Raw genomic sequence first — 27,064 nt, 5'->3', positions numbered from 1 at the left:
CTCAATGCTCTCACCTTCTGACCTATTGCTCCCGTGCCCACCCCCCTGCCATACTAGTTTAAACCCTCCTGTGTGTCACTAGCAAACCTCGCGGCTAGGATATTTATGCCTCTCCAGTTTAGATGCAACCCGTCCTTATTTAGGTCACACCTGCCCTGGAGGAGCTCCCAGTGGTCCAGATAACGGAAACACTCCCTCCTACACCAGCTGTTTAGCCACATGTTTAGCTGCTCTATCTTCCTATTTCTAGCCTCACTGGCACGTGGCGGACAAATGGCGCAAACATCGATTCTCCGGTACGGCGCGGCATGGGAGAATAGCGCCCTATATCTTCACTGTGGACTGTACCACCGGGCTCCTTGAATACCTACTTGGAGCCATTGGCAATGCTGCCGTCACCATAGCTCGCAAACTAGACTCCTGACAAGATTCCTCTTCCATCCTAACCCACTCTACCCCTTCTCCTTCCTGCCACCGCCGCACCTTTTCCACATTCGCCGCCCAATAATAATGGAGCAAGTTCGGCAACGCCAACCCACCCTGCTGCCTCTGCCTCTGTAGCAGAGTCCTCCCCACTCTCGGCACCTTCCCTGCCCATACAAAGTCAGAAATGATCGTGAGCACTTTCCGAAAAAATGCATGTGGTGTAAAGAAAGAGTTCACTACTGTAGCAGGTAGGGCATTCCACGGCCTCACTACTCTTTGCGTAAAGAACCTACCTCTGACCTCTGTCCTATATCTATTACCCCTCAGTTTAAAGTTATGTCCCCTCGTGCCAGCCATATCCATCCGCGGGAGAAGGCTCTCACTGTCCACCCTATCCAACCCCCTGATCATTTTGTATGCCTCCAATAAGTCTCCTCTTAACCTTCTTCTCTCCAACGAAAACAACCTCAAGTCCATCAGCCTTTCCTCATAAGATTTTCCCTCCATACCAGGCAACATCCTGGTAAATCTCCTCTGCACCCGCTCCAAAGCCTCCACCTCCTTCCTATAATGCGGTGACCAAAACTGTACGCAATACTCCAAATGCGGCCGTACCAGAGTTCTGTACAGCTGCAACATGACCTCCCGACTCCGGAACTCAATCCCTCTACCAATAAAGGCCAACACTCCATAGGCCTTCTTCACAACCCTATCAACCTGGGTGGCAACTTTCAGGGATCTATGTACATGGACACCTAGATCCCTCTGCTCATCCACACTTCCAAGAACTTTTCCATTAGCCAAATATTCCGCATTCCTGTTATTCCTTCCAAAGTGAATCACCTCACACTTCTCTACATTAAACTCCATTTGACACCTCTCAGCCCAGCTCTGCAGCTTATCTATATCCCTCTGTAACCTGCTACATCCTTCCACACTATCGACAACACCACCGACTTTAGTATCGTCTGCAAATTTACTCACCCACCCTTCTGCGCCTTCCTCTAGGTCATTGATAAAAATGACAAACAGCAACGGCCCCAGAACAGATCCTTGTGGTACTCCACTTGTGACTGTACTCCATTCTGAACATTTCCCATCAACCACCACCCTCTGTCTTCTTTCAGCTAGCCAATTTCTGATCCACATCTCTAAATCACCCTCAATCCCCAGCCTCCGTATTTTCTGCAATAGCCTACCGTGGGGAACCTTATCAAACGCTTTGCTGAAATCCATATACACCACATCAACTGCTCTACCCTCGTCTACCTGTTCAGTCACCTCCTCAAAGAACTGAATAAGGTTTGTGAGGCATGACCTACCCTTCACAAAGCCAACACCTCTTCCCTACGTACCTCAATGCCATCTATTCTATTAGCCTGGGGCTCAGCATTCTCCTCCACAACATTATCTTTTTCCTGAGTGAATACTGACAAAAAATATTCATTTAGTATCTCGCCTATCTCTTCAGACTCCACACACAATTTCCCATCCCTGTCCTTGACTGGTCCTACTCTTTCCCTAGTCATTCGCTTATTCCTGACATACCTATAGAAAGCTTTTGGGTTTTCCTTGATCCTTCCTGCCAAATACTTCTCATGTCCCCTCCTTGCTCGTCTTAGCTCTCTCTTTAGATCCTTCCTCGCTACCTTGTAACTATCCATCGCCCCAACCGAAACTTCACACTTCATCTTCACATAGGCCTCCTTCTTCCTCGTAACAAGAGATTCCACTTCCTTGGTAAACCACGGTTCCCTCGCTCGACGCCTTCCTCCCTGTCTGACCGGTACATACTTATCAAGAACACGCAGTAGCTGATCCTTGAACAAGCCCCACTTATCCAGTGTGCCCAACACTTGCAGCCTACTTCTCCACCTTATCCCCCCCAAGTCACGTCTAATGGCATCATAATTGCCCTTCCCCCAGCTATAACTCTTGCCCTGCGGTGTATACTTATCCCTTTCCATCATTAACGTAAACGTCACCGAATTGTGGTCACTGTCCCCAAAGTGCTCTCCTACCTCCAAATCCAAGACCTGGCCTGGTTCATTACCCAAAACCAAATCCAACGTGGCCTCGCCTCTTGTTGGCCTGTCAACATATTGTTTCAGGAAACCCTCCTGCACACACTGTACAAAAAACGACCCATCTATTGTACTCGAACTATATCTTTTCCAGTCAATATTTGGAAAGTTAAAGTCTCCCATAATAACTACCCTGTTACTTTCGCTCATATCCAGAATCATCTTCGCCATCCTTTCCTCTACATCCCTAGAACTATTAGGAGGCCTATAAAAAACCCCCAACAGGGTGACCTCTCCTTTCCTGTTTCTAACTTCAGCCCATACTACCTCGGAAGAAGAGTCCCCATCTAGCATCCTCTCCGCCACCGTAATACTGCTCTTGACTAGCAGCGCCACACTTCCCCCTCTTTTGCCTCCTTCTCTGAGCTTACTAAAACACCTAAACCCCGGAACCTGCAACATCCATTCCTGTCCCTGCTCTATCCATGTCTCTGAAATGGCCACAACATCGAAGTCCCAGGTACCAACCCATGCTGCCAGTTCCCCTACCTTGTTTCGTATACCCCTGGCATTGAAGTAGACACACTTCAAACCACCTACCTGAACACTGGCCCCCTCCTGTGACGTCAAATCTGTGCTCCTGACCTCTATACTCTCATTCTCCCTTACCCTAAAACTACAATCCAGGTTCCCATGCCCCTGCTGCATTAGTTTAAACCCCCCCAAAGAGCACTAACAAATCTCCCCCCCAGGATATTTGTGCCCCTCAGGTTCAGATGTAGACCATCCTGTCTGTAGAGGTCCCACCTTCCCCAGAAAGTGCCCCAGTTATCCAGAAATCTGAATCCCTCCCGCCTGCACCATCCCTGTAGCCACGTGTTTACATGCTCTCTCTCCCTATTCCTCATCTCACTATCACGTGGCACGGGCAACAACCCAGAGATAACAACTCTGTTTGTTCTAGTTCTGAGCTTCCATCCTAGCTCCCTGAAAGCCTGCCTGACATCCTTGTCCCCTTTCCTACCTATGTCGTTAGTGCCAATGTGGACCACGACTTGGGGCTGCTCCCCCTCCCCCCTAAGGACCCGGAAAACACGATCCGAGACATCACGTGCCCTTGCACCTGGGAGGCAACATACCAAACGTGAGTCTCTCACGTTCCCACAAAATCTCCTATTTGTGCCCCTGACTATAGAGTCCCCAATTACTAATGCTCTGCTCCTCTCCCCCCTTCCCTTCTGAGCAACAGGGACAGACTCCGTGCCAGAGGCCCGTACCCCATGGCTTACCCCTGGTAAGTCCCCCCCCCCACAAGTATCCAAAGCGGTATACTTGTTTCTCAGGGGAACGACCGCAGGGGATCCCTGCACTGACTGCTTTTTCCCAGTCCCTCTTACAGTTACCCACCTATCTCCAATCTTTGGTGTAACTAATTCCCTGAAGCTGCTATCTATGACCCCTTCTGCCTCCCGAATGATCCGAAGTTCTTCCAACTCCAGCTCCAGTTCCCTAACTCGGTCTTGGAGGAGCTGGAGATGGCAGCACTTCCTGCAGGTAAAATCAGCAGGGACACTAACTGCATCCCTCACCTCAAAACTGCATCCCTCACCTCAAAACTGCATCCCTCACCTCAAAACTGCATCCCTCACCTCAAACTGCATCCCTCACCTCAAAACTGCATCCCTCACCTCAAAACTGCATCCCTCACCTCAAAGATACATTCTATAAACTCCTCCTCAAGGCTGCCTTGACCGACCTGGTTAAACCAATCAATATGTAGCTTAAAATCCCCCATGATAACTGCTGTACCATTTCTACATGCATCAGTTATTTCTTTGTTTATTGCCTGCCCCACCATAATGTTACTATTTGGTGGCCTATAGACTACTCCTATCAGTTACTTTTTCGCCTTACTATTCCTGATTTCCACCCAAATGGATTCAACCTTATCCTCCAGAGCACCGATGTCATCCTTACATAACAGAGCTACACCACCTCCCTTACCATCCACTCTGTCCTTCCGAATAGTTTGATACCCTCGGATATTTAACTCCCAGTCGTGACCATCCTTTAACCATGTTTCAGTGATGGCTACTAAATCAGTCATTCACGATGATTTGCGCCATCAACTCATTTACCTTATTCCGAATACTACGAGCATTCAGGTAAAGTACACTTATGTTGGCTTTTTTACCTCTGTTCTGAATCTTAACACCTCGATCAGTAACCTCTCCTAAGCTATATTTCCTCTTAACCTTTCTCCTAATTTTCCTTGTCGTTGAACCCATATCTTCATGTAACAACCTGCCGCGTCGCTTACCATTAATGTTTTCACTTCCTGTTTTATTTCTTTTAGTATTCCTGGTCCTATTCACTGAGCTCCCCTCAGTCACTGTACCTTGTACTGTTGCCCTTTTTGATTTTTGACTATGGCTTCTCTGCCTTACATTTTCCCCTTCCTGCTTTTTGTTTCTGTCCGTTTTACTACCTCCCAACTTCCTGTATCGGTTCCCATCCCCCTGCCACATTAGTTTAAACTCTCCCCAACAGCTCTAGCAAACACCCCCCGAGGACATCGGTTCCAGTCCTGCCCAGGTGCAGACCGTCCGGTTTGTACTGGTCCCACCTACCCCAAAACTGGTTCCAATGTCCCAGGAATTTGAATCCCTCCCTCTTGCACCATCTCTCGAGCCACGCATTCATCCTATCTATCCTGACATTCCTACTCTGACTAGCTCGTGGTACTGGTAGCAATCCTGAGATTACTACCTTTGAGGTCCTACTTTTTAGTTTAACTCCTAACTCCCTAAATTCAGCTTGTAGGACCTCGTCCCGTTTTTTACCTATATCGTTGGTGCCGATGTGCACCACGACAGCTGGCTGTTCACCCTCCCCCCCCCCCCCCCCCCCCCCCCCCCCCCAGAATGTCCTGCAACCGCTCCGAGACGTCCTTGCCCCTTGCACCAGGGGGGCAACTTACCATTCTGGAGTCTCGATTGCGTCCGCAGAACCGCCTGTCTATTCCCCTTACAATTGGGTCCCCTATCACTATAGCCCTGCCATTCCTCTTCCTGCCCAGCTGTGCAGCAGAGCCAGCCATGGTGCCATGAACCTGGCTGCTGCTGCCTTCCAATGGTGAGCCATCTCCCTCAACAGTATCCAAAGCGGTATATCTGTTTTGCAGGGAGATGACCACAGAGGACACCTGCACTGCCTTCCTACTCTTGCTCTGTCTTTTGGTCACCCATTTTCTATCTCCCTCAGTACCTTTAGGGGTAAAAGGGGTGGCGGAGTTGCGCTACTGGTTAGGGAGAATATCACAGCTGTACTACGGGAGGACACCTCAGAGGGCAGTGAGGGTATATGGGTAGAGATCAGGAATAAGAAGGGTGCAGTCACAATGTTGGGGGTTTACTACAGGCCTCCCAACAGCCAGCGGGAGATAGAGGAGCAGATAGGTAGACAGATTTTGGAAAAGAGTAAAAACAACAGGGTTGTGGTGATGGGAGACTTCAACTTCCCCAATATTGACTGGGTTAGACGGGGCAGAGTTTGGAAGGAGCATCCAGGAGGGCTTCTTAAAACAATACGTAGACAGTCCAACTAGGGAAGGGGCGGTAATGGACCTGGTATTGGGGAATGAGCCCGGCCAGGTGGTAGAAGTTTCAGTAGGGGAGCATTTCGGGAACAATGACCACAATTGAGTAAGTTTTAAAGTGCTGGTGGACAAGGATAAGAGTGGGCCTAGGATGAATGTGCTAAATTGGGGGAAGGATAATTATAACAATATTAGGCGGGAACTGAAGAACATAGATTGGGGGCGGATGTTTGAGGGCAAATCAACATCTGACATGTGGGAGGCTTTCAAGTGTCAGTTGAAAGGAATTCAGGACCGGCATGTTCCTGTCAGGAAGAAGGATAAATACGTCAATTTTCGGGAACATTGGATAACGAGGGATATTGTAGGCCTCATCAAAAAGAAAATGGAGGCATTTGTCAGGGCTAAAAGGCTGGGAACAGACGAAGCCTGTGTGGAATATAAGGAAAGCAGGAAGGAACTTAAGCAAGGAGTCAGGAGGGCTAGAAAGGGTCACGAAAAGTCATTGTCAAATAGGGTTAAGGAAAATCCCAAGGCTTTTTACACGTACATAAAAAGCAAGAGGGTAGCCAGGGAAAGGGTTGGCCCACTGAAGGATAGGCAAGGGAATCTATGTGTGGAGCCAGAGGAAATGGGCGAGGTACTAAATGAATACTTTGCATCAGTATTCACCAAAGAGAAGGAATTGGTAGATGTTGAGTCTGGAGAAGGGTGTGTAGATAGCCTGGGTCACATTGAGATCGAAAAAGACGAGGTGTTGGGCGTCTTAAAAAATATTAAGGTAGATAAGTCCCCAGGGCCTGATGGGATCTACCCCAGAATACTGAAGGAGGCTGGAGAGGAAATTGCTGAGGCCTTGACAGAAATCTTTGGATCCTCACTGTCTTCAGGTGATGTCCCGGAGGACTGGAGAATAGCCAATGTTGTTCCTCTGTTTAAGAAGGGTAGCAAGGATAATCCAGGGAACTACAGGCCGGTGAGCCTTACTTCAGTGGTAGGGAAATTACTGGAGAGAATTCTTCGAGACAGGATCTACTCCCATTTGGAAGCAATGGACGTATTAGTGAGAGGCAGCATGGTTTCGTGAAGGGGAGGTCGTGTCTCACTAACTTGACAGAGTTTTTCGAGGAGGTCACAAAGATGATTGATGCAGGTAGGGCAGTGGATGTTGTCTACATGGACTTCAGTAAGGTCTTTGACAAGGTCCCTCATGGTAGACTAGTACAAAAGGTGAAGACACACGGGATCAGGGGTGAGCTGGCAAGGTGGATACAGAACTGGCTAGGTCATAGAAGGCAGAGAGTAGCAATGGAAGGATGCTTTTCTAATTGGAGGGCTGTGACCAGTGGTGTTCCACAGGGATCAGTGCTGGGACCTTTGCTGTTTGTAGTATATATAAATGATTTGGAGGAAAATGTAACTGGTCTGATTAGTAAGTTTGCAGACGACACAAAGGTTGGTGGAATTGAGGATAGCGATGAGGACTGTCAGAGGATACAGCAGGATTTAGATTGTTTGGAGACTTGGGTGGAGAGATGGCAGATAGAGTTTAATCCTGACAAATGTGAGGTAATGCTTTTTGGAAGGTCTAATGCAGGTAGGGAATATACAGTGAATGGTGGAACCCTCAAGAGTATTGACAGTCAGAGAGATCTAGAAGTACAAGTCCACAGGTCACTGAAAGGGGCAACACAGGTGGAGAAGGTAGTCAAGAAAGCATACGGCATGCTTGCCTTCATTGGCCGGGGCATTGAGTATAAGAATTGGCAAGTCATGTTGCAGCTGTATAGAACCTTAGTTAGGCCACACTTGGAGTATCGTGTTCAATTCTGGTCGCCACACTACCAGAAGGATGTGAAGGCTTCAGAGAGGGTGCAGAAGAGATTTACCAGAATGTTGCCTGGTATGGAGGACATTAGCTATGAGGAGCAGTTGAATAAACTCGGTTTGTTCTCACTGGAAAGAAGGAGGTTGAGGGGAGACCTGATAGAGGTCTACAAAATTATGAGGGGCATAGACAGAGTGGATAGTCAGAGGCTTTTCCCCGGGGTAGAGGGGTCAATTACTCGGGGGCATAGGTTTAAGGTGAGAGGGGCAAGGTTTAGAGTAGATGTACGAGGCAAGTTTTTTTTTTTTTTTTTACACAGAGGGTAGTGGGTGCCTGGAACTCGCTACCGGAAGAGGTGGTGGAAGCAGGGACGATAGTGACATTTAAGGGGCATCTTGACAAATACATGAACAGGATGGGAATAGAGGGATACGGACCCAGGAAGTGTAGAAGATTGTAGTCTAGTCGGTCAGCATGGTCGGCACGGGCTTGGAGGGCCGAAGGGCCTGTTCCTGTGCTGTACATTTCTTTGTTCTTTCACCTGCGGTGTGACCAACTCGCTAAACGTGCTATCCATGATGTCCTCAGCATCGCGGATGCTCCAAAGTGAGTCCATCCGCAGCTCCAGAGCCGTCAAGCGATCCGTCAGGAGCTGCAACTGGACACACTTCTTGCACGTGAAGGAGCCATGGACAGTGGACCTGTCCCTGAGCTCCCACATCGCACATGAGGAGCACGACATGGTCTGAGATCTCCTGCCATGTCTTAAACCTTCGGTTAACTTCAACAATTACAATTTACCCCCCAAAATTAAATAAATAGCTTCAAGCAGCAATTGGATAGGTACATGGATTACGGTAAAATTATATAGTGTAGATTTATTTGTTCTTAAGGGCAGCACGGTAGCATTGCGGATAGCACAATTGCTTCACAGCTCCAGGGTCCCAGGTTCGATTCCGGCTTGGGTCACTGTCTGTGCGGAGTCTGCACGTCCTCCCCGTGTCTGCGTGGGTTTCCTCCGGGTGCTCCGGTTTCCTCCCACAGTCCAAAGATGTGCAGGTTAGGTGAATTGGCCAATGATAAATTGCCCTTAATGTCCAAAATTGTCCTTGGTGTTGAGTGGAGGTGTTGAGTTTGGGTAGGGTGCTCTTTCCAAGAGCCGGTGCAGACTCAAAATGGCCGAATGGCCTCCTTCTGCACTGTAAATTCAATGATAATCTATGATTAATCTAGGACAAAGGTTCGGCACAACATCGTGGGCCGAAGGGCCTGTTCTGTGCTGTATTTTCTATGTTCTATGTTCTAAACAACGAAGAAAAAAATATATCAATATACCAATGAAAAGAAAAAGAAAACAGAAACACTACTTACCAGTCACTGACCTTGAGCCTTCCTCTTGATCTTCACAGCGGTTGTTTTTGTGGTTAGAGGAGGGGGTAGGGAGGGAAACACTGAAGAAGTGTTTCGGGTTTAAGTGTCACTTGACAACAGCTCCTCCACAGACTACCTTCAATTTAGGGTGACCACGACGGAGGTATGCAAATTTCCCTTGCAACACCAATCCGCAGCTCCGCTCTACGCCCTCTGCTGGATGTGACGCTGACTGCGAGGAAACCATTCCCAGAATGCTTCGTTGTGACACTGACTGCGAGGGCACTATTCCCAGACCCTTTACTGCGAGGTTGACAGCGAGGGCACTGTTTGCAGACTGCTTCTCTCTGATGCAGACTGCTAGGGCACCAATCCCAGACTGGTTCTCTGCGACACTGGCTGTGAGGGCACTTTTCCAAAACCGCATTTCTGCTCGACTGACTGCAGGATACCGTTCACAGACTGCTAATCTGTGACACTGCCTCCAAAAACACTGTTCCCAGACCGCTATTCTGCAAGCTTGACCGCGAGGGAACTGTTCGCAGATCGCTTTTCTGCGAGGCTGACTGCGAGGGCACTGTTCGCAGACTGCTTCACTGTGACACTGACTCGAAGAACACTGTTCCAAGACTGCTTCACTGTAACACTGAATATGAGGGCACCTTTCCAGACCGCCTTTCTGCGAGGCTGACTGCGAGGGCACTGTTCGCAGACTGCTACACTGTGACACTGACTGACTGCGAGGTCACTGTTCCCAGGCTGCTTCACTGTGACACTGACTCGAAGAACACTGTTCCAAGACTGCTTCACTGTAACACTGAATATGAGGGCACCTTTCCAGACCGCCTTTCTGCGAGGCTGACTGTGCGGGCATTGTTCACAGACTGGTTCACCGTGACACTGACTGCGAGGCAGTGTTCCCAGGCAGCTTGACTGTGACTTCGAGGGCACTGTTCCCAGACTGCTTCACTGTGGCAGTGACTGCGAGGGCACAGTTCCCAGACTGCTTCTCTGTGACACTGACTCCGAGGATACCATTTCCAGACTGCTTCAATGCGACATTGACTGCGAGGGCAGCAGAGCCGAGCTGCTGATTGGCCATTGCAGCGGAAATTTACATACGTCCATGTGCTCACCCTAACTTGGAGGCGTACTTGAACAAGATACCCTAGCTGTTCAAGTGAAGGCAAGCATCCAGCAGAGGGCAGGAGAGCAGAGCTGCAGATTGACAGTTGCAGGGGAAATTTGCATACGTCCGTGTGCTCACCATAACTTGGAGGCGTACCTGAACAAGAGACGCTAGCTGTTTAAGTGAAGACAAGCATCCAGCAGAGGGCAGTAGAGCGGAGCTGCTGATTGGCCATTGTTGGGGAAATTTGCATACGTCCGTGTGCTCACCCTAACTTGGAGGCAGTTTGTGGAGGAGCTCTTGTCAAGTGACACTTAAACCCAAAACACTTCTTCAGTGTTTCCCTCCCTACCCCCTCCTCTAACCAAAAAAAAAAACAACTGCTGTAAGGATCAAGCGGAAGGCTCGAGGGCAGGGAGAAGTGGAAAGTTGAACCGTGAAGTCACAGCCTGCAGGTAAGGGATTGGCTGGTGAGTAGTTTTTATTTATTTTCCCTCAGGTGTTATTGTGCGGGGCGCAGAGGTTGCTGAGTGAGTGCTTGCTGAGAAGGGGAGTGAATAACAGGTAAGCTCTTTCTTTCTTTTTTTTAATCTAGAGGTTATGGCAGGGAAGGTAGTGCAATGTTGCTCCTGCAGAATGTTTGAGGTGAGGGACGCCGTCAGTGTCCCTGCTGATTTCATCTGTGGGAAGTGCATCCAGCTCCTCAGAAACCGCGTTAGGGAACTGGAGCTGGAGTTGGATGAACTTTGGATCATTCGGGAGGCAGAGGTAGTCATAGATAGAAGCTTCAGGGATGTAGTTACTCCGAAGAATAAAGATAGATGGGTGACGGTGAGAGGAGCTGGGAGGAAGCAGTCAGTACAGGGATCCCCTGTGGCCGTTCCCCTTAGTAACAAGTACACCGCTTTGGATACTGTTGGGGGGGGAAAACTTACCACGGTTAAGCCATGGGGTACAGGTCTCTGGCACAGAGTCTGTCCCTGTTGCTCAGAAGGGAACGGGGGAGAGGAGTAGAGCATTAGTCATTGGAGACTCCATAGTTAGGGGGATAGATAGGAGATTCTGTGGGAACGAGAGAGACTCACGGTTGGCGTGTTGCCTCCCAGGTGCCAGGGTGCGTGATGTCTCGGATCGTGTTTTAGGGATCCTTAAGGGGGAGGGGGAGCAGCCCCAAGTCGTGGTCCACATAGGTGCCAACGACATAGGTAGGAAAAGGGATGGGGATGTAAGGCAGGAATTCAGGGATCTAGAGTGGAAACTTAGATCTAGGACAAACAGAGTTATTATCTCTGGGTTGTTACCCGTGCCATGTGATAGCGAGACAAGGAATAGGGAGAGAGAGGAGTTGAACACGTGGCTACAGGGATGGTGCAGGAGGGAGGGTTTCAGATTTCTGGATAATTGGGGCTCATTCTGGGGTCGGTGGGACGTCTACAAACGGGATGGTCTGCATCTGGACCAGAGGGGTACCAATATTCTGGGGGGGAAATTTGCTAATGCTTTTCGGGAGGGTTTAAACTAGTTCAGCAGGGGCTTGGGAACCTGAATTGTAGCTCCAGTACACAGGAGGTTGAGAGTAGTGAGGTCATGAGTAGACTTTCAAAGTTGCGGGAGTGTACCGGCAGTCAGGAAGGTGGTTTAAAGTGTGTCTTCTTCAATGCCAGGAGCATCCGGAATAAGGTGGGTGAACTTGCGGCATGGGTTGGTACCTGGGAGTTCGATGTTGTGGCTATTTCGGAGACATGGATAGAGCAAGGACAGGAATGGTTGTTGCAGGTGCCGGGATTTAGATATTTCAGTAAGCTCAGGGAAGGTGGTAAAAGAGGGGGAGGGGTGGCATTGTTAGTCAAGGACAGTATTACGGTGGCAGAAAGGACGTTTGATGAGGACTCGAGGTTAGAAACAGGAAAGGAGAGGTCACCCTGTTAGGGGGTTTCTATAGGCCTCTGAAAAGTTCCAGAGATGTAGAGGAGAGGATTGCAAAGATGATTCTGGATAGGAGCAAAAGCAACAGGGTAGTTGTTATGGGGGACTTTAACTTTCCAAATATTGACTTTAAACACTATAGTTCAAATACATTAGATGGGTCCGTTTTTGTCCAATGTGTGCAGGAGGGTTTCCTGACACAGTATGTAGATAGGCCAACGAGAGGCGAGGCCATATTGGATTTGGTACTGGGTAATGAACCAGGACAGATGTTAGATTTGGAGGTAGATGAGCACTTTGGTGATAGTGACCACAATTCGATTACGTTTACTTTAGTGATGGAAAGGGATAGGTATATACCGCAGGGCAAGAGATATATCTGGGGGAAAGGCTATGTATGTATGTATGTATGATGCGATGAGGCAAGACTTAAGATACATCGGATGGAGAGGAAAACTGCAGGGGATGGGCATAATGGAAATGTGGAGCATGTTCAAGGAACAGCTACTGCGTGTCCTTGATAAGTATGTACCTGTCAGGCAGGGAGGAAGTGGTCGAGTGAGGGAACTGTGGTTTACTAAAGCAGTCGAAACACTTGTCAAGAGGAAGAAGGAGACTTATGTAAAGATGAGACATGAAGGTCCAGTTAGGGCACTCGAGAGTTACAAGTTAGCTAGGAAGGACCTAAAGAGAGAGCTAAGAAGAGCCAGGAGGGGACATGAGAAGTCTTTGGCAGGTAGGATCAAGGATCAAGTGGGCAGCACGGTAGCATAGTGGATAGCACAACTGCTTCACAGCTCCAGGGTCCCAGGTTAGTTTCCGGCTTGGGTCACTGTCTGTGCGGAGTCTGCACGTCCTCCCCGTGTGTGCGTGGGTTTCCTCCGGGTGCTCCGGTTTCCTCCCACAGTCCAAAGATGTGCAGGTTAGGTGGATTGGCCATGATAAATTGCCCTTAATGTCCAAAATTGCCCTTAGTGTTGGGTTGGGTTGCTGGGTTATGGGGATATAGGGTGTGGAGGCGTTGACCTTGGGTAGGGTGCTCTTCTCCAAGAGCCGGTGCAGACTCGATGGGCCGAATGGCCTCCTTCTGCACTGTATCTATGAATCGCAAAAAAAATGAATAACCCTAAAGCTTTCTATAGATATGTCAGAAATAAAAGAATGACTAGGGTAAGAGTAGGGCCAGTCAAGGACAGTAGTGGGAAGTTGTGCTTGGAGTCCGAGGAGATAGAAGAGGTGCTAAATGAATATTTTTTGTCAGTATTCACACAGGAAAAAGACAATGTTGTCGAGGAGAATACTGCGATTCAGGCTACTAGACTAGAAGGGCTTCAGGTTCATAAGGAGGTGTTAGCAATTCTGGAAAGTGTGAAACTAGATAAGTCACCTGGGCCGGATGGGATTTATCCTAGGATTCTCTGGGAAGCAAGGGAGGAGATTGCTGAGCCTTTGGCCTTGATCTTTAAGTCATCTTTGTCTACAGGAATAGTGCCAGAAGACTGGAGGATAGCAAATGTTGTCCCCTTGTTCAAGAAGGGGAGCAGGGATAACCCCGGTAACTATAGACCAGTGAGCCTTACTTCTGTTGTGGGAAAAATCTTGGAAAGGTTTATAAGAGATAGGATGTATAATCATCTGGAAAGGAATAATTTGATTAGAGATAGTCAACACGGTTTTGTGAAGGGTAGGTCGTGCCTCACAAACCTTATAGAGTTCTTTGAGAAGGTGACCAAACAGGTGGATGAGGGTAAAGCAGTTGATGTGGTGTATATGGATTTCAGTAAAGCGTTTGATAAGGTTCCCCATGGTAGGCTACTGCAGAAAATACGGAAGCATGGGATTCAGGGTGATTTAGCAGTTTGGATCAGAAATTGGCTAGCTGGAAGAAGACAAAGGGTGGTGGCTGATGGGAAATGTTCAGACTGCTGTCCAGTTATTAGTGGTGTACCACAAGGATCTGTTTTGGGGCCACTGCTGTTTGTCATTTTTATAAATGACCTGGAGGAGGGCGTAGAAGGATGGGTGAGTAAATTTGAAGATGACACTGAAGTCGGTGGAGTTGTGGACAGTGCGGAAGGATGTTACAAGTTACAGAGGGACATAGCTAAGCTGCAGAGCTGGGCTGAGAGGTGGCAAATGGAGTTTAATGCAGAAAAGTGTGAGGTGATTCATTTTGGAAGGAATAACAGGAAGACTGAGTACTGGGCTAATGGTAAGATTCTTGGCAGTGTGGATGAGCAGAGAGATCTCGGTGTCCATGTACATAGATCCCTGAAAGTTGCCACCCAGGTTGACAGGGTTGTTAAGAAGGCGTACGGTGTGTTAGCTTTTATTGGTAGAGGGATTGAGTTTCGGAGCCATGAGGTCATGTTGCAGCTTAACAACATTCTGATGCGGCCGCATTTGGAGTATTGCGTGCAATTCTGTTTGCCGCATTATAGGAAGGATGTGGAAGCATTGGAAAGGGTGCAGAGGAGATTTACCAGAATGTTGCCTGGTATGGAGGGAAGATCTTATGAGGAAAGGCTGAGGGACTTGAGGCTGTTTTCATTCGAGAGAAGAAGGTTAAGAGGTGACTTAATTGAGGCATACAAGATGATCAGAGGATTGGATAGGGTGGACAGTGAGAGCCTTTTTCCTCGGATGGTGATGTCTAGCACGAGGGGACATAGATTTAAATTGAGGGGAGACAGATGTCAGAGGTAGGATCTTTACTCAGAGAGTAGTAAGGGCATGGAATGCCCTGCCTGCAACAGTCGTGGACTCCACAACACTAAGGTCATTCAAATGGTCATTGGATAGACATATGGTCAATAAGGGAATAGTGTAGATGGGCTTTAGAGTGGTTTCACAGGTCGGCGCAATATCGAGGGCCGAAGGGCCTGTCCTGCTCTGTAATGTTCTATGTTCTAAGAGTGTTGTCGCCCCTGGTGGGACAGGAGATGTGCTGGTGGAATTTTGGCAGTACACTCTTGCGGTTGGCCTTGTTGAAGTCTCCGGCCACGATGAACAAGGCCTCCGGGTGTTCTGTTTCGTAGTTGTTTATAATTGTGTACAGATCGTCCAGCGCCTTCCTCACTTCTGCCTGGGGTGGGATGTAGACCGCTGTGATAATGGCTGAAGTGAACTCACATGGAAGATAGTCTGGGCGGCACTTTACGGACAGGGAGCAGTAGGACGCCAGGTTCGCCACATCCAACACCCCCCCCCCCCCACCCTTCGCTTTGCCTGATGATGCTGTGCGGTCCGCCCGGTGAATTGAGAAGCCTTCAGGTTGTATGGCACTGCGGCACTAACTACAAGGACACAGTTCCCAGACATTTTCTCTGTGACACTGACTGCAAGTCAGGCTGCTTCACTGCGACACCGACTGTTAGGATACTGTTCCCAGACTGCTTCACTGTGACAATGACTGCGAGGGCACCATTCCCAGACTGCTTCACTGTGACAATGACTGCGAGGGCACTGTTCGCAGACCGCTTCACTGCGATACTGACTGCAAGGACACTGTTCCCAGACCCATTCACTGTGACACTGACTGCAAGGACACCGTTCCCAGACTGCTTCACTGTGACACTGGCTGCAACGGCAATGTTCCCAAACTGCTTTTCACTATAGCAATGGAGAGGGATGGGAACATACGGCAGGGCAAGGTATATCTGGGGGAAGGGTTGCGATTAGGCAAGAATTGGGGAGTTAAGATGGATACAGGAACTGTCAGGGATAGGCACAATTGAGATGTGGAGCTTGTTCAAGGAGCAAATACTGCATGTCCTTGATATGCATGTCCCTGTCAGGCAGGGAATAAATGGTCGAGCGAGGGAACCATGGTTTACAAAAGAGGTTGAATGTCTTGTCAAGAGGAAGAAGGGGGCTTATGTAAGGATGAGTAAACAAGGTTCAGTTAGGGCACTTGAGAGATACAAGATAGCTCGGAAGGAGCTCAAGAAAGGGCTTAGGAGAGCTAGGAGGGGGCACGAGAAGTCCTTGGTGGGTAGGATCAAGGAAAACCCCAAGGCTTTTTACATTTATGTGAGGAATAAAAGAATGACCAAGGTGAAGTTAGGGCCGGTCAAGGACAGTAGTGGGAACTTGTGCATGGAGTCTGAAGATATAGGAGAGGCCCTAAATGAATACTTTTCTTCAGTGTTCACAAAGGAGATGGGCCATGTTGTTGAGGAGGATAGTGCAATACAGGCTGGTAGATAGAGGAGGTAGATATTCGGAAGGAAGATGTGTTAGAAACTTTGAGAAGCCTGAGGATAGAAAAGTCCCCTGGGCCTGATGGGATATATCCTAAGATTCTTTGAGAGGCGAGGGATGAGATTGTAGAGCTTTTGGCTTTGATGTTTATGTCCTCACTGTCTGCAGGAATAGTGCCAGAAGACTGGAGAGAGGCGAAGAAAGGAAATAGATATAACCCTGGGAATTATAGGCTGGTTAGTCTCATTTCGGTCATAGGTAAATTATTGGAAAGGGTCCTGAGGGATAGGATTTATGATCATTTGGAAAGATACAGCTTCATCCAGGATAGTCAGCACGGATTTGTGAGGGGCAAGTCTTGCCTCACAAGTTTGATTGTATTCTTTGAGGATGTAACAAAGTACATAGATGAAGGTAGAGCAGTTGATGTCGTATACATGGATTTTAGTAAGGCGTTTGATAAGGTGCCCCATGGTCAGCTCCTGCAGAAAGTAAGGACGCATGGCATGGAGGAAAATTTGGCCGATTGGATCAGTAACTGGCTATCACATAGAAGTCAGAGGGTGGTGGTAGATGGTAAATTTTCATCCTGGAGCCCAGTCACCAGCGGTGTACCACAGGGATCAGTGCTGGGTCCTCTGCTATTTGTGATTTTTATCAATGACTTGGATGATGGAGTTGAAGGTTGGGTTAGTAAATTTGCGGATGACACCAAGATTGGTGGAGTAGTGGATAATGTGGAGGGCTGTTGTAGGCTGCAAAGAGACATTGATAGGATGCAGAGCTGGGCTGAAAAGTGGCAGATGGAGTTTAACCCTGATAAGTGTGAGGTGATTCATTTTGGTAGGACAAATTTGAATGCGGATTACAGGGTTAACAGCAGGGTTCTGAAGAATGTGGAGGGACAGAGATCTCGGAGTTCATGTCCATAGATCTCTGCAAGTTGCCACCCAAGTGGATAGAGCCGTGAAAAAGCCTATAGTGTGTTAGCATTTATTAACAGGGGGATTGAGTTTCAGAGCCGAGGTTATGCTGCAACGGTACAAGACCTTGGTTAGACCACATTTGGGGTATTGTGTGCAGTTCTGGTCACCTCATTTTTGGAAGAATGTGGAAGCATTGGAAAGGGTGCAAAGGAGATTTACCAGGCTGCTGCCTGGATTGGAGGGTAGGTCTTATGAGGAAAGGTTGAGGGAGCTAGGGCTTTTCTCATTGGTGCGAAGGAGGATGAGAGGTGACTTAATTGAGGTGTATAAGATGATGAGAGAGATAGATAGAGTGGACGTTCAGCGACTTTTTCCTCGGGTGGATGTAGCTGTTCCAAGGGGGCATAACTATAAGGTTCATGGTGGAAGATATAGGAGGGATGTCAGAGGTAGGTTCTTTACTCAGAGAGTGGTTGGGGCGAGGAACGCACTCCCAGCTATGGACACTTTAGGAACTTTCAAGCGGTTATTGGATAGGCATATGGAGTGCACTAGAATGATTGGGAGTATGTTGATTTGATCTTAGTTTCAGACTAGTTCGGCTAAACATCGTGGGCCGAAGGGCCTGTACTGTGCTGTACAGTTCTATGCTTCTCTGTGACACTGACTGCGAGGGCCCCATTCCCAGACCCCTTCACTGTGACACTGACTACGAGGGCACTGTTCCCAGATTGCTTCACTGTGACACTGACTGCAAGAAAACTGTTGCCAGTCTGCTTCACTGTGACACTGACTGCTAGGGCACTGTTCCCAGACCGCTTTTCTGCGAGGGTACCATTCCCAGACTGCTTCGCTGTGACACTGGCTGTGAGGGCACTATTCACAGGCTGATTCACTGTGATACTGCGACGACACCATTCTCTTGCCTATTATGTACGCAAAGTACTGAACAATTCCCAACCCAAAATAGGGATGGACTGGTTTGTTATAGAGAGGATAGACATGGTCCTGATGGGTCGAAGGGCCTCCTTCTGTGCTCCAATCAGTGAACACAGAGGCAATATTTGAATCCATAGCTCAGTCCTGCCTGCCAACATTTGATTTGATGATGCTGACGATACAGATATTAAAAACGTACTCACCTTGAATTTGCTGGTGTAAATTGTGGCCCCAGCCGGGTCACTCAACTCCTTTAACACATTACCTACAGGGCAGAAAGGAGCCATCAGCTTTGCATATCAGGTGAAATGTAAGACCAGAAGACCAGAACAGGTAGGAGCTATCGAGTCTGCCCTGCCATTCAATGCGATCATGGTTCATCTGGTATGATAATCCTCAACTCCACTTTTCCACCTTATCCCTATACTCCTTGATTCCCTTACTGATTAAAAATCTGTCTATCTCAGCCCTGAACATAGTTAACGAACCAGCCTCTACAACTCCACAGTTTCACAACCCTCTGAGAGAAGAAATTCTTCCTCATCTCTGTCTTAAATGCGTGACCCCTTATTCTGAGATTATGTCCTCTGGTCCTAGACTCTCCACAAGGGAAACAACCTGTAAATCCCCTGAGAATCCAATATCGCTCGATAAGATCGCCTCTTATTCTTCTAAACTTCAATAGTTTACCTCTCATCATAAGAAAATCCCTTCATACCCAGGATCATACAAGTGAACCTTCATCACCATCACCAGTACATGTTTCCTTATATAAGGAGACCAAAACTGTTCACAGTTATAGTCTAACTCGTGTAGTTTTAGCAAGGCTTCCCTATTTTTATATTCCATCCCCAATGAAATAAAGGCCAGCATTCCATTTGCCTTCTCTATTACCTGCTGAATCTGCTCATTTTCTGTGATTTATGCACAAGGACTGCAAGTCCCTATGCTGCATCTTTCTGCAGTCTTTCTCCATTAAAAAAAATATTCAGCTCCTTTATTCTTCTTACTAAAGTGCATAACTTCACATTTTCTTACATTTCATTCCATCTTCCAAGTTTTTTGCCCACTCACTAAACCTGTCTAAATTCCTCTGTGCACTCTTTGTGTCATCCTCACCATTTGCCTTCCCACCTATTTCTCTGTTATCCACAAACTTGGCAATAGTACATTCACTTCCCTTATCCGAGTCATTAATATGACACCTTTCCCAATTCTCTGTCTTCTATGAGTTAACCAATCCTTTATTCATGCGAATAAACTCCCCAACAAGTACCTTATTGAACTATCTTTGGAAATCCACATATAGTACATCTACTGGTTCCCCTTTAACTATTCTGCTCAAAGAATGCTAATTAATTTGTCAGGCATAATTTCCCCATCATGAAGCATGCAGACTCTGCTTTATTATATTGTATTTCTAAATTCTCTGCTATTATATTTGTTATTGGTAAAACAGATGAACTGAGAGCCTGGATTACTGCATGGAACTATGTTGTAATATCAATTACGGACACATGGTTAAAGGAGAGACAGGACTGGCAACTTAACAATCCGGGATATCGTTGTTTTAGAAAAAGGTCTAGGCATCTAAAAACTTACGAAGCGCTTGAGGAGTACAGTGAAAGTCGGAAGAAACTTAAACATGGAATTAGGAGGGCTAAAAGGGGCCATGAAATGTCTTTAGCAAACATGGTCAAGGAGAATCCCAAGGTTTTTTATGCATATATTAGGAGCAAGAGGGTAGAAAGAGAAAGAGTAGGCCCACTCAAGGACAATGGAGGGAAGTTATACATTGAACCTCAGAAAATGGGTGAAATCCTTCATGAGTACTTTGTATCGGTATTCACCAGGAAGAAGGACATGACAGATGTTGTGATCAGGGATAGGTGTGTGAACGCTCTTGAGAACGTCAATATATCAAAGGAAGAACTGTTGAGTATCCTAAATTGCATTAAGGGAGACAAGTCCCCAGAGCCGGATGGGATCTATCCCAGGTTGCAATGGGAGGCAAGTGGAGAAATAGCTGCAGCCTTAATAGATATCTTCACATCCTCTTTGACCACAGGTGAAGTTCCAGAGGACTGGAGAATAGCCATTGTTGTTTCCTTGTTTAAGAAAGAAAGCAGGGATAATCCAGCAAATTATAGGCTGGTGAGCGTGACATCAGTGGTTGGGAAGCTTTTGGAAAAGATACAGAGGGACAGGATATATGCACATTTGGAGGAAAATGGTACAAAAACTAAAATCACATGAGATTTGGGGTGGGCCGGCTAGATGGATAAAGAACTGGCTTGGTTACAGAAGACAGAGTAGCGGTGGAAGGGTGTTTTTCTGAATGGAGATCTGTAGTTGGTGGTTCCATGCATAACTTCCATCCATTGTCCTCAAGTCCTCTTTCTCTTGCTCCTAATATATGCATAAAAGCCTTGGGATTCTCCTTGACCACATTTGCTAAAGACCATGGCCACTTTTAGCCCTCCTAATTCCACATTCCCTGTACCCCTCAAGGGCTTTGTCAGTTTTTAGATGCCCAGACCTATCACATGCTTCCTTTTTCCTTTTAACTAAGCTTACAATTTCCATGGTCATCCATGGTTCTCGAATCGTGTCATTTTTATCCTTCATTTTTGCGGGGACATGCCTGTCCTGCACTTCAATCAACTGGCCTTTAAAAGCCTCCCACATGTCAGATGTGGATTTGCCCTCAAATAGCCGCTCCCAATCCACATTCCCCACTGTTGCAGGAATATTGGGGAATATTGTATATATATATATATATTTTATTCCATGTCTGTTCATATCCTGTCTAAATCACACAAATAAAGGCACAAATATACAAAAACAAGTCAGACCTCACTAGAGAACAGGGAAGGATTAACTCAGACATCAGACAGGCAGCAATCAACACAGGTGTTATGGGCGAGGCGTTTTCAGAACCACTCCGGCAAAACCCAGAATTTGAATTAGAGATCCAATTGGGAACAGAAAACCACAAGCGTTCAAGCAGTTCTGATCAATCCTCATAATTCGGAAGTGTGTGTATGCATGCGTAACTAACAGGGCGATAAGGTAATACTGATAGATTTTTGTTGCGACAAAACTGTCGGGAGTTTGTATTTCGGAAAGAAGCGAAAGCCATACCCGTATTTACAGCACCGCCTTAATACCCCTGTCTCAAATTTGAAGAGCAGCATTTGGATAGGAGAGATGGCAATGCAGGCGATGCAACGCCTCAAGAAACCCGAGGAATTTGCGGTCGCAGCGACCAGCAGCAGTAGAGTGGGGCAATGTCGGAAGAGATCAGGAAATATCTCAAAGGGAAAGGATGGCCCCTTTGGAGTGAATTCTGTGACAACGAGGAAACAGGTCCCGGGAGTATAGAACGTACTTGGTGGGAGACCCTGAGCGAGGTCCACAAAAAGAGCTTAGGAAAGGCTCGCAAGCTGATGGCAATCGTGTCCTGCTTGGCACAATTGCGAGGCACAGAGGAGGTCGTTAGGACGCTCCGGAAAGAGGTAGAAGGCATACATCGAATGAGTAAGGTCGATGTAAGCGAGGTAGGAACTTAAGAGTTGAGGAGGAAGTTGGCAGCAAAAGACGGAGAGGTGGATGATGCCAAAAGGACTCACCAGTCTTGTCTGGCGCACTTAAGCAGTTTCCAGTCCCAATATGAAAAGGCCTATCAGGACACGCAGCGTGCAGTCCTGGTACGTGAAGAAACAGAGAAGCAGGTAGAAGCATTGCAGAGGCAGTGTAGCGACCGGAAGGCAGCATTAAGAGCACTCCATGCTGCCACCACGGAGCAAAGACAAAGCTCACTAGGCCACGCAAAGTGCCGGAAGCAGATTGCAGAGGTGCAATCTCTGCTTTCAGTTCAGAAAGGATTCCAGGAAACCTTTGGAACAAAATTAGATGAGGAAGACAGCTCTGATTGGGAAGAATTAAGCGAGACGGCGCAGAGATATGTTCCGGGAACATGTGCGCAGGGAAAGCCACAGAAGAGGAAAGCGCCCCAACCCCCCACAGAGCAGATAGTTCAGGCTCCAATGAACCCAGTAACCACCCACCGCACAGCCATATCGGACGACGCGGAATTTCTATACACCACCCGCTTAACAGTGACCCAATTACGGGACGCGTGCGATAAGATCACACCGTTCCTCCCCACCTCAGACCCGCACCATTTCTTTGCCAGGGTAAAGCAGCAGGCAACCATGTACAGCCTGGACGAGCGAGAGCATGTAAAGCTCACAGTTTTGAGTCTAGACCCTTCGGTCGTAGCAGCCCTTCCCGACCCACAGAATGTAGGAGGAGACACCCTTGCAGAAATGCATACCGCGATCCTGGATGCGATCGGGTATAACCGGGGTGACCCCGTAGATGGCCTCAACAAATGCAGGCAAAAGAAAACCGAGCACCCCACAGCGTTCGCTGGACGCCTGTGGATCCACTTTGCAGCAGTTTTTGGAGACTTAGACCGCGCCCATTTGTCCCCATACAACATGGCCAAATGGACCCACACCCTTATCTCCCATGCCACAGAAACAGGACAAAAAGCTTGCGCGAATTATAATCCCTCATAACGAAAAATGGGTAGTGAAAAGATTGCCCCGCACCTGGGAGCAATCTGTACAAAGCAAACCCGCAGTTAAAAATCCCGAAGAAAAGCAGGCCGACGCAGATATACAGGCAGTTACAACACACCAGAAACCCGTATGGGTAAATGAAGGAAAGAACAGCCCCCCACCCAAGTCACAGGAGTGTTACAACTGTGGACAGTTGGGACACTTTGCAGGAGAGTGCAATGCCCCACGAAAGCCACAGAGAGCCCAGCAGACGGGCACTCTGAGTAAGTAGAAGACAGAGCCTATTCATAGTGTTAGCGCCCGTTCAGATCAGCCGGACCTGACCGGAATGGACTGACTGTGTTCGGGCTCCCCCAGTTGGGTCTGCGACACCCTTTGGGATAGGTCCGGACAACCGGTAGTTGCAGCGAAAATTCGGGGACAGCCCATCGAATTTCTCTGGGACACAGGAGGGTCCCGCACCACAATAAATTCCTCCACCCTGTTTCAAAAAGACCCACTACAGCCACTATCACCCTCAACGGCTTTACAGGCCACTCACAGCAGGGACACATCACAGCCCCTGTACCCATTCAAATCGGTAACATCACCACCAAGCACCCCGTAGTTTTAGTCGACCTGCCCCACACAGCAGAACACATTCTGGGAATCGATTTTATGAATTCCCACAATCTTTCATTTGATCCAGTCAACCAGTGTGTCTGGAAAATGGCAAAGTCTGCAAGGGCCCCCGCAACGCTCAACATAGGAGAATACGTGAACAAAATTAGCGCAATAGGCGAATTTTGGTTCAACCCGACCACGCTTAGCACGGACAAGCAGGTTAGGGCAGTTCTGCAAAAGAACAGGGCAGCATTCGCGACCCACAAACACGACTGTGGCCGGATGACTGGCTCCGTACCCTAGACCCCAAAAACAATATGGATTTCCCCAAGAGGCAGAGGGAGAAATCGCAAAATTAGAGCAGGGCGTACTTAGATCAGTAGCCTCCACTAATAATGCCCCGATTTGGCCAGTGAGAAAGCCCGATGGATCATGGCGACTGACCATTGATTACCGGGAACTCAACAACACCACCCCCGCAGCAGCCCCCACAGTAGCCACAAGTCCTGAGACCATGCTCAAGCAGGGACTCAATTCCCGATTCTTTACGGTTTTGGATGTCAGTAATGGATTCTGGTCCATTCCATTGGCAAAGGCGTGCCAGTACAAATTTGCCTTCACTTTTAAAAATCAGCAATACACGTAGACATGCCTGCCAAAAGGATTCCACAACTCCCCCTCCATTTTCCACCGACAGCTGGCAAATGGTTTAGCCAAATTCTCTCGCCCCGAATGTCTGGTCCAGTACGTAGATGACCTACTACTGCAGACAGACACCAAGGAAGAGCACATCGAGCTTCTGTCCGAACTCCTGGTACTCTTACACTCAATTGGTTGTAAAGTTAACCCCAAAAAGGCCCAGATTTTGGAAGATAAGGTGATATATTTGGGAACAATTATCACACATGGTGAACGCGAGATCGAGCATAAAAGGATTGACTCGATTGCTAAATTTCCCCTTCCCCAGAACGTTTCAGCCCTCCGGTCGTTTTTAGGACTGGTTGGCTACTGCCGAAACCACATTGACGGTTTCGCCAGCAAGGCAGCACCCCTCTCAGACCTCCTAAAGAAAGGAGCCCCCTGGGAATGGCTTCCGCAGCATACGGATGCTGTGGACTCTTTAAAACAGGCACTCATAGCAGCCCCCGCACTACAAGTTCCAGACCCGCTTTCCCCTTACGCTACAGAGGTAGCAACCACAGACCGCACCCTTTCGGCCGTGCTCCTCCAGGAACGGCACGACCAGTTAAGGCTTACGCCTCCAGAATTTTAAATGCTGCGGAGCAGGGATTTTCAGCCTGTGAGAGGCACCTGCTCGCAGTATTTTGGGCAGTTCAGTATTTTTCGTATATTACCGGACTGAACCCCATCACAATCCTCACAGAACACACCCCCACCCAACTTTTACTGGACGGACGACTCAAGGACGGTACAGTCAGTCAAATAAGAGCAGCCAGATGGACCCTTCTTTTGCAGGGACGGGACATCACTGTTAAAAAGACAAAGACCCACACTTTTTATCCGACAACCTACAGTACCCCGGAACCCCCCATGAATGTGAAATTATCTCTCCACACCACAACACGGGCCCCCTTATTGCGAAAACACCCCCCAGAAAGCTAGGTAGTTCAACCCAGAGCCCCCAGTACACAGACACGTACGAGCCCACAAAGATATATGTGGATGGATCTTCCACAGTATTGGAAGGGAAGCGCATAACAGGATGCGGTATTTATGTCGAGGACGCGCAGGGAAATAGCAATAAAACTCCCAGGACACTTAGGCGCGCAGGCAGCAGAGCTTGCGGCCATCGCATACGTAGTGGAACACCCAGATTCCTTCCCCAGCCCAGCAGACATATACTCGGACAGCCTCTATTCTGCAACAGCCTTACGGAATTCCTGCCCCTGTGGAAAGCAAGAGGATTTGTTTCCGCAGACGGAAAACCCCTCCCCTCAGCCCCATTACTCCGTCACATTTTAAAGAGAGCACAGAACAGGACTTTTGGGATAGTCAAAGTTCGAAGTCACCATCGTTCCCCCCCCCCCCGCCCCCCCTGGAAATGTGAAAGCCGACGCACTGGCTGAAGCAGATTCCAGGCATGGATATTTTTGTGGACACCCCCCGAAAGCGCACCAGTGAATGCAGTTCAGGTCTCGCAGACTAAGATCGAGGATCTAGTGCAGGCCCAGAAGCAGGACAGCAATCTCAGGGAGATTTTAAAAGGAAACTATCCAGCACCCTATGAGAGGTTTAAAAATGCTCTGACCACACATGACGGTGTGGTGTTAAAAGACACCCTTTAGAACATAGAACATAGAACAATACAGCGCAGTACAGGCCCTTCGGCCCACGATGTTGCACCAAAACAAAAACCTTTATGTGGTTCCTCAACAGGACAGGAATCAACTAATTTGTTTGTTCCATGACGGTCATGGACATCAGGGAATCGATCCCACTACAGTCCACCTCAGGCAGCTTTGTTGGTGGCCGAATTTAAAGGACGATGTAAATCACTACATCGAGAATTGTCTTATCTGTGCCCAGAATAATCCGGACAGATATGCCAAAAAGGCTGAGCTTAGTCACACCCGACCTGTTAATGGCCCCTGGACTAACCTCCAGATTGATTTTATAGGACCATTGCCCCCTTGCAGGAATGGTTATAAATATGTACTCGTGGTGATAGACACGTTTACCAAATGGGTGGAAGTATTCCCATCCAGAACTAACACTGCAAAGGCCACAGCCAAGATTTTGACCCACCACATCTTTACGAGATGGGGACTCCCCCGCAGCATTGAATCCGACCAAGGTTCCCATTTTACGGGACGTGTCATGAAGAACATCCTCACGATATTTGGCATTACCCAAAAATTCCACATTGCATACCACCCCCAGACAAGTGGTATCGTGGAGCGCATGAATCGGACCCTAAAATCCACCCTCAGAAAAATGGTCCAGCAAAACAACACCACTTGGGACTCAGTCCTCCCTTTTGCGCTGATGTTTTTGCGTAATACAGTTTCAACTTCCACACACCTTCATGACCGGACACAGCATGACCACCCCATGAAAGGCACAGAATTTTTATTCGGTTTAGATTTGACCAGCCCCGAAGTGACGGCCCTCACACACGAAAAAGCTGTGGAACAATTAGTGGAAAACGTTAAAACGGCTCAGCTAGCAGCCGCAGTGAAATTGGGCACAAGAAAGAAACAGAGCAAGGCTTGTTTCGACAAGACAGTGCATGCGACTGAGTACAGTGTAGGACAGCAAGTCATGCTCTCCGTATACAATCCCAGCACATTCCTGTCATCTAAGTACTCAGGTCCGTACTCCATTGCGGACAAAGTAGGCCCTTCCGTCTTCAAGATAAAGTACCCCAATGGAAAGACTGCGTGGTTCCATATCAACCAGCTGAAGGCATATGGAACAGTCTAACCACACACACCAAGTCATGCTCGACGCAGCACACCACACCCTGCCCACAGCCAACGTA

At 48.1% G+C, this 27,064-nt stretch overlaps 1 protein-coding gene across 3 annotated transcripts in view; it reads right to left on the bottom strand.

Annotated features, from left to right (window-relative positions):
* Positions 1-27,064, bottom strand: part of pfas (phosphoribosylformylglycinamidine synthase) — a 465,594-nt gene that overhangs the window by 102,933 nt on the left and 335,597 nt on the right. For all 3 annotated transcript variants that reach the window (XM_072471967.1, XM_072471969.1, XM_072471968.1), the window contains one exon: positions 18,574-18,635. In XM_072471967.1, the coding sequence (XP_072328068.1) occupies positions 18,574-18,635 (62 nt within the window). The remainder of the gene's footprint in view (positions 1-18,573; positions 18,636-27,064) is intronic.

Source organism: Scyliorhinus torazame, chromosome 13 (assembly GCF_047496885.1).
Source record: "Scyliorhinus torazame isolate Kashiwa2021f chromosome 13, sScyTor2.1, whole genome shotgun sequence".
Classification (NCBI taxonomy): domain Eukaryota; kingdom Metazoa; phylum Chordata; class Chondrichthyes; order Carcharhiniformes; family Scyliorhinidae; genus Scyliorhinus; species Scyliorhinus torazame.
Note: the sequence above shows the minus strand (reverse complement) of the source record. Positions and strands in the feature narration are given on the sequence as shown.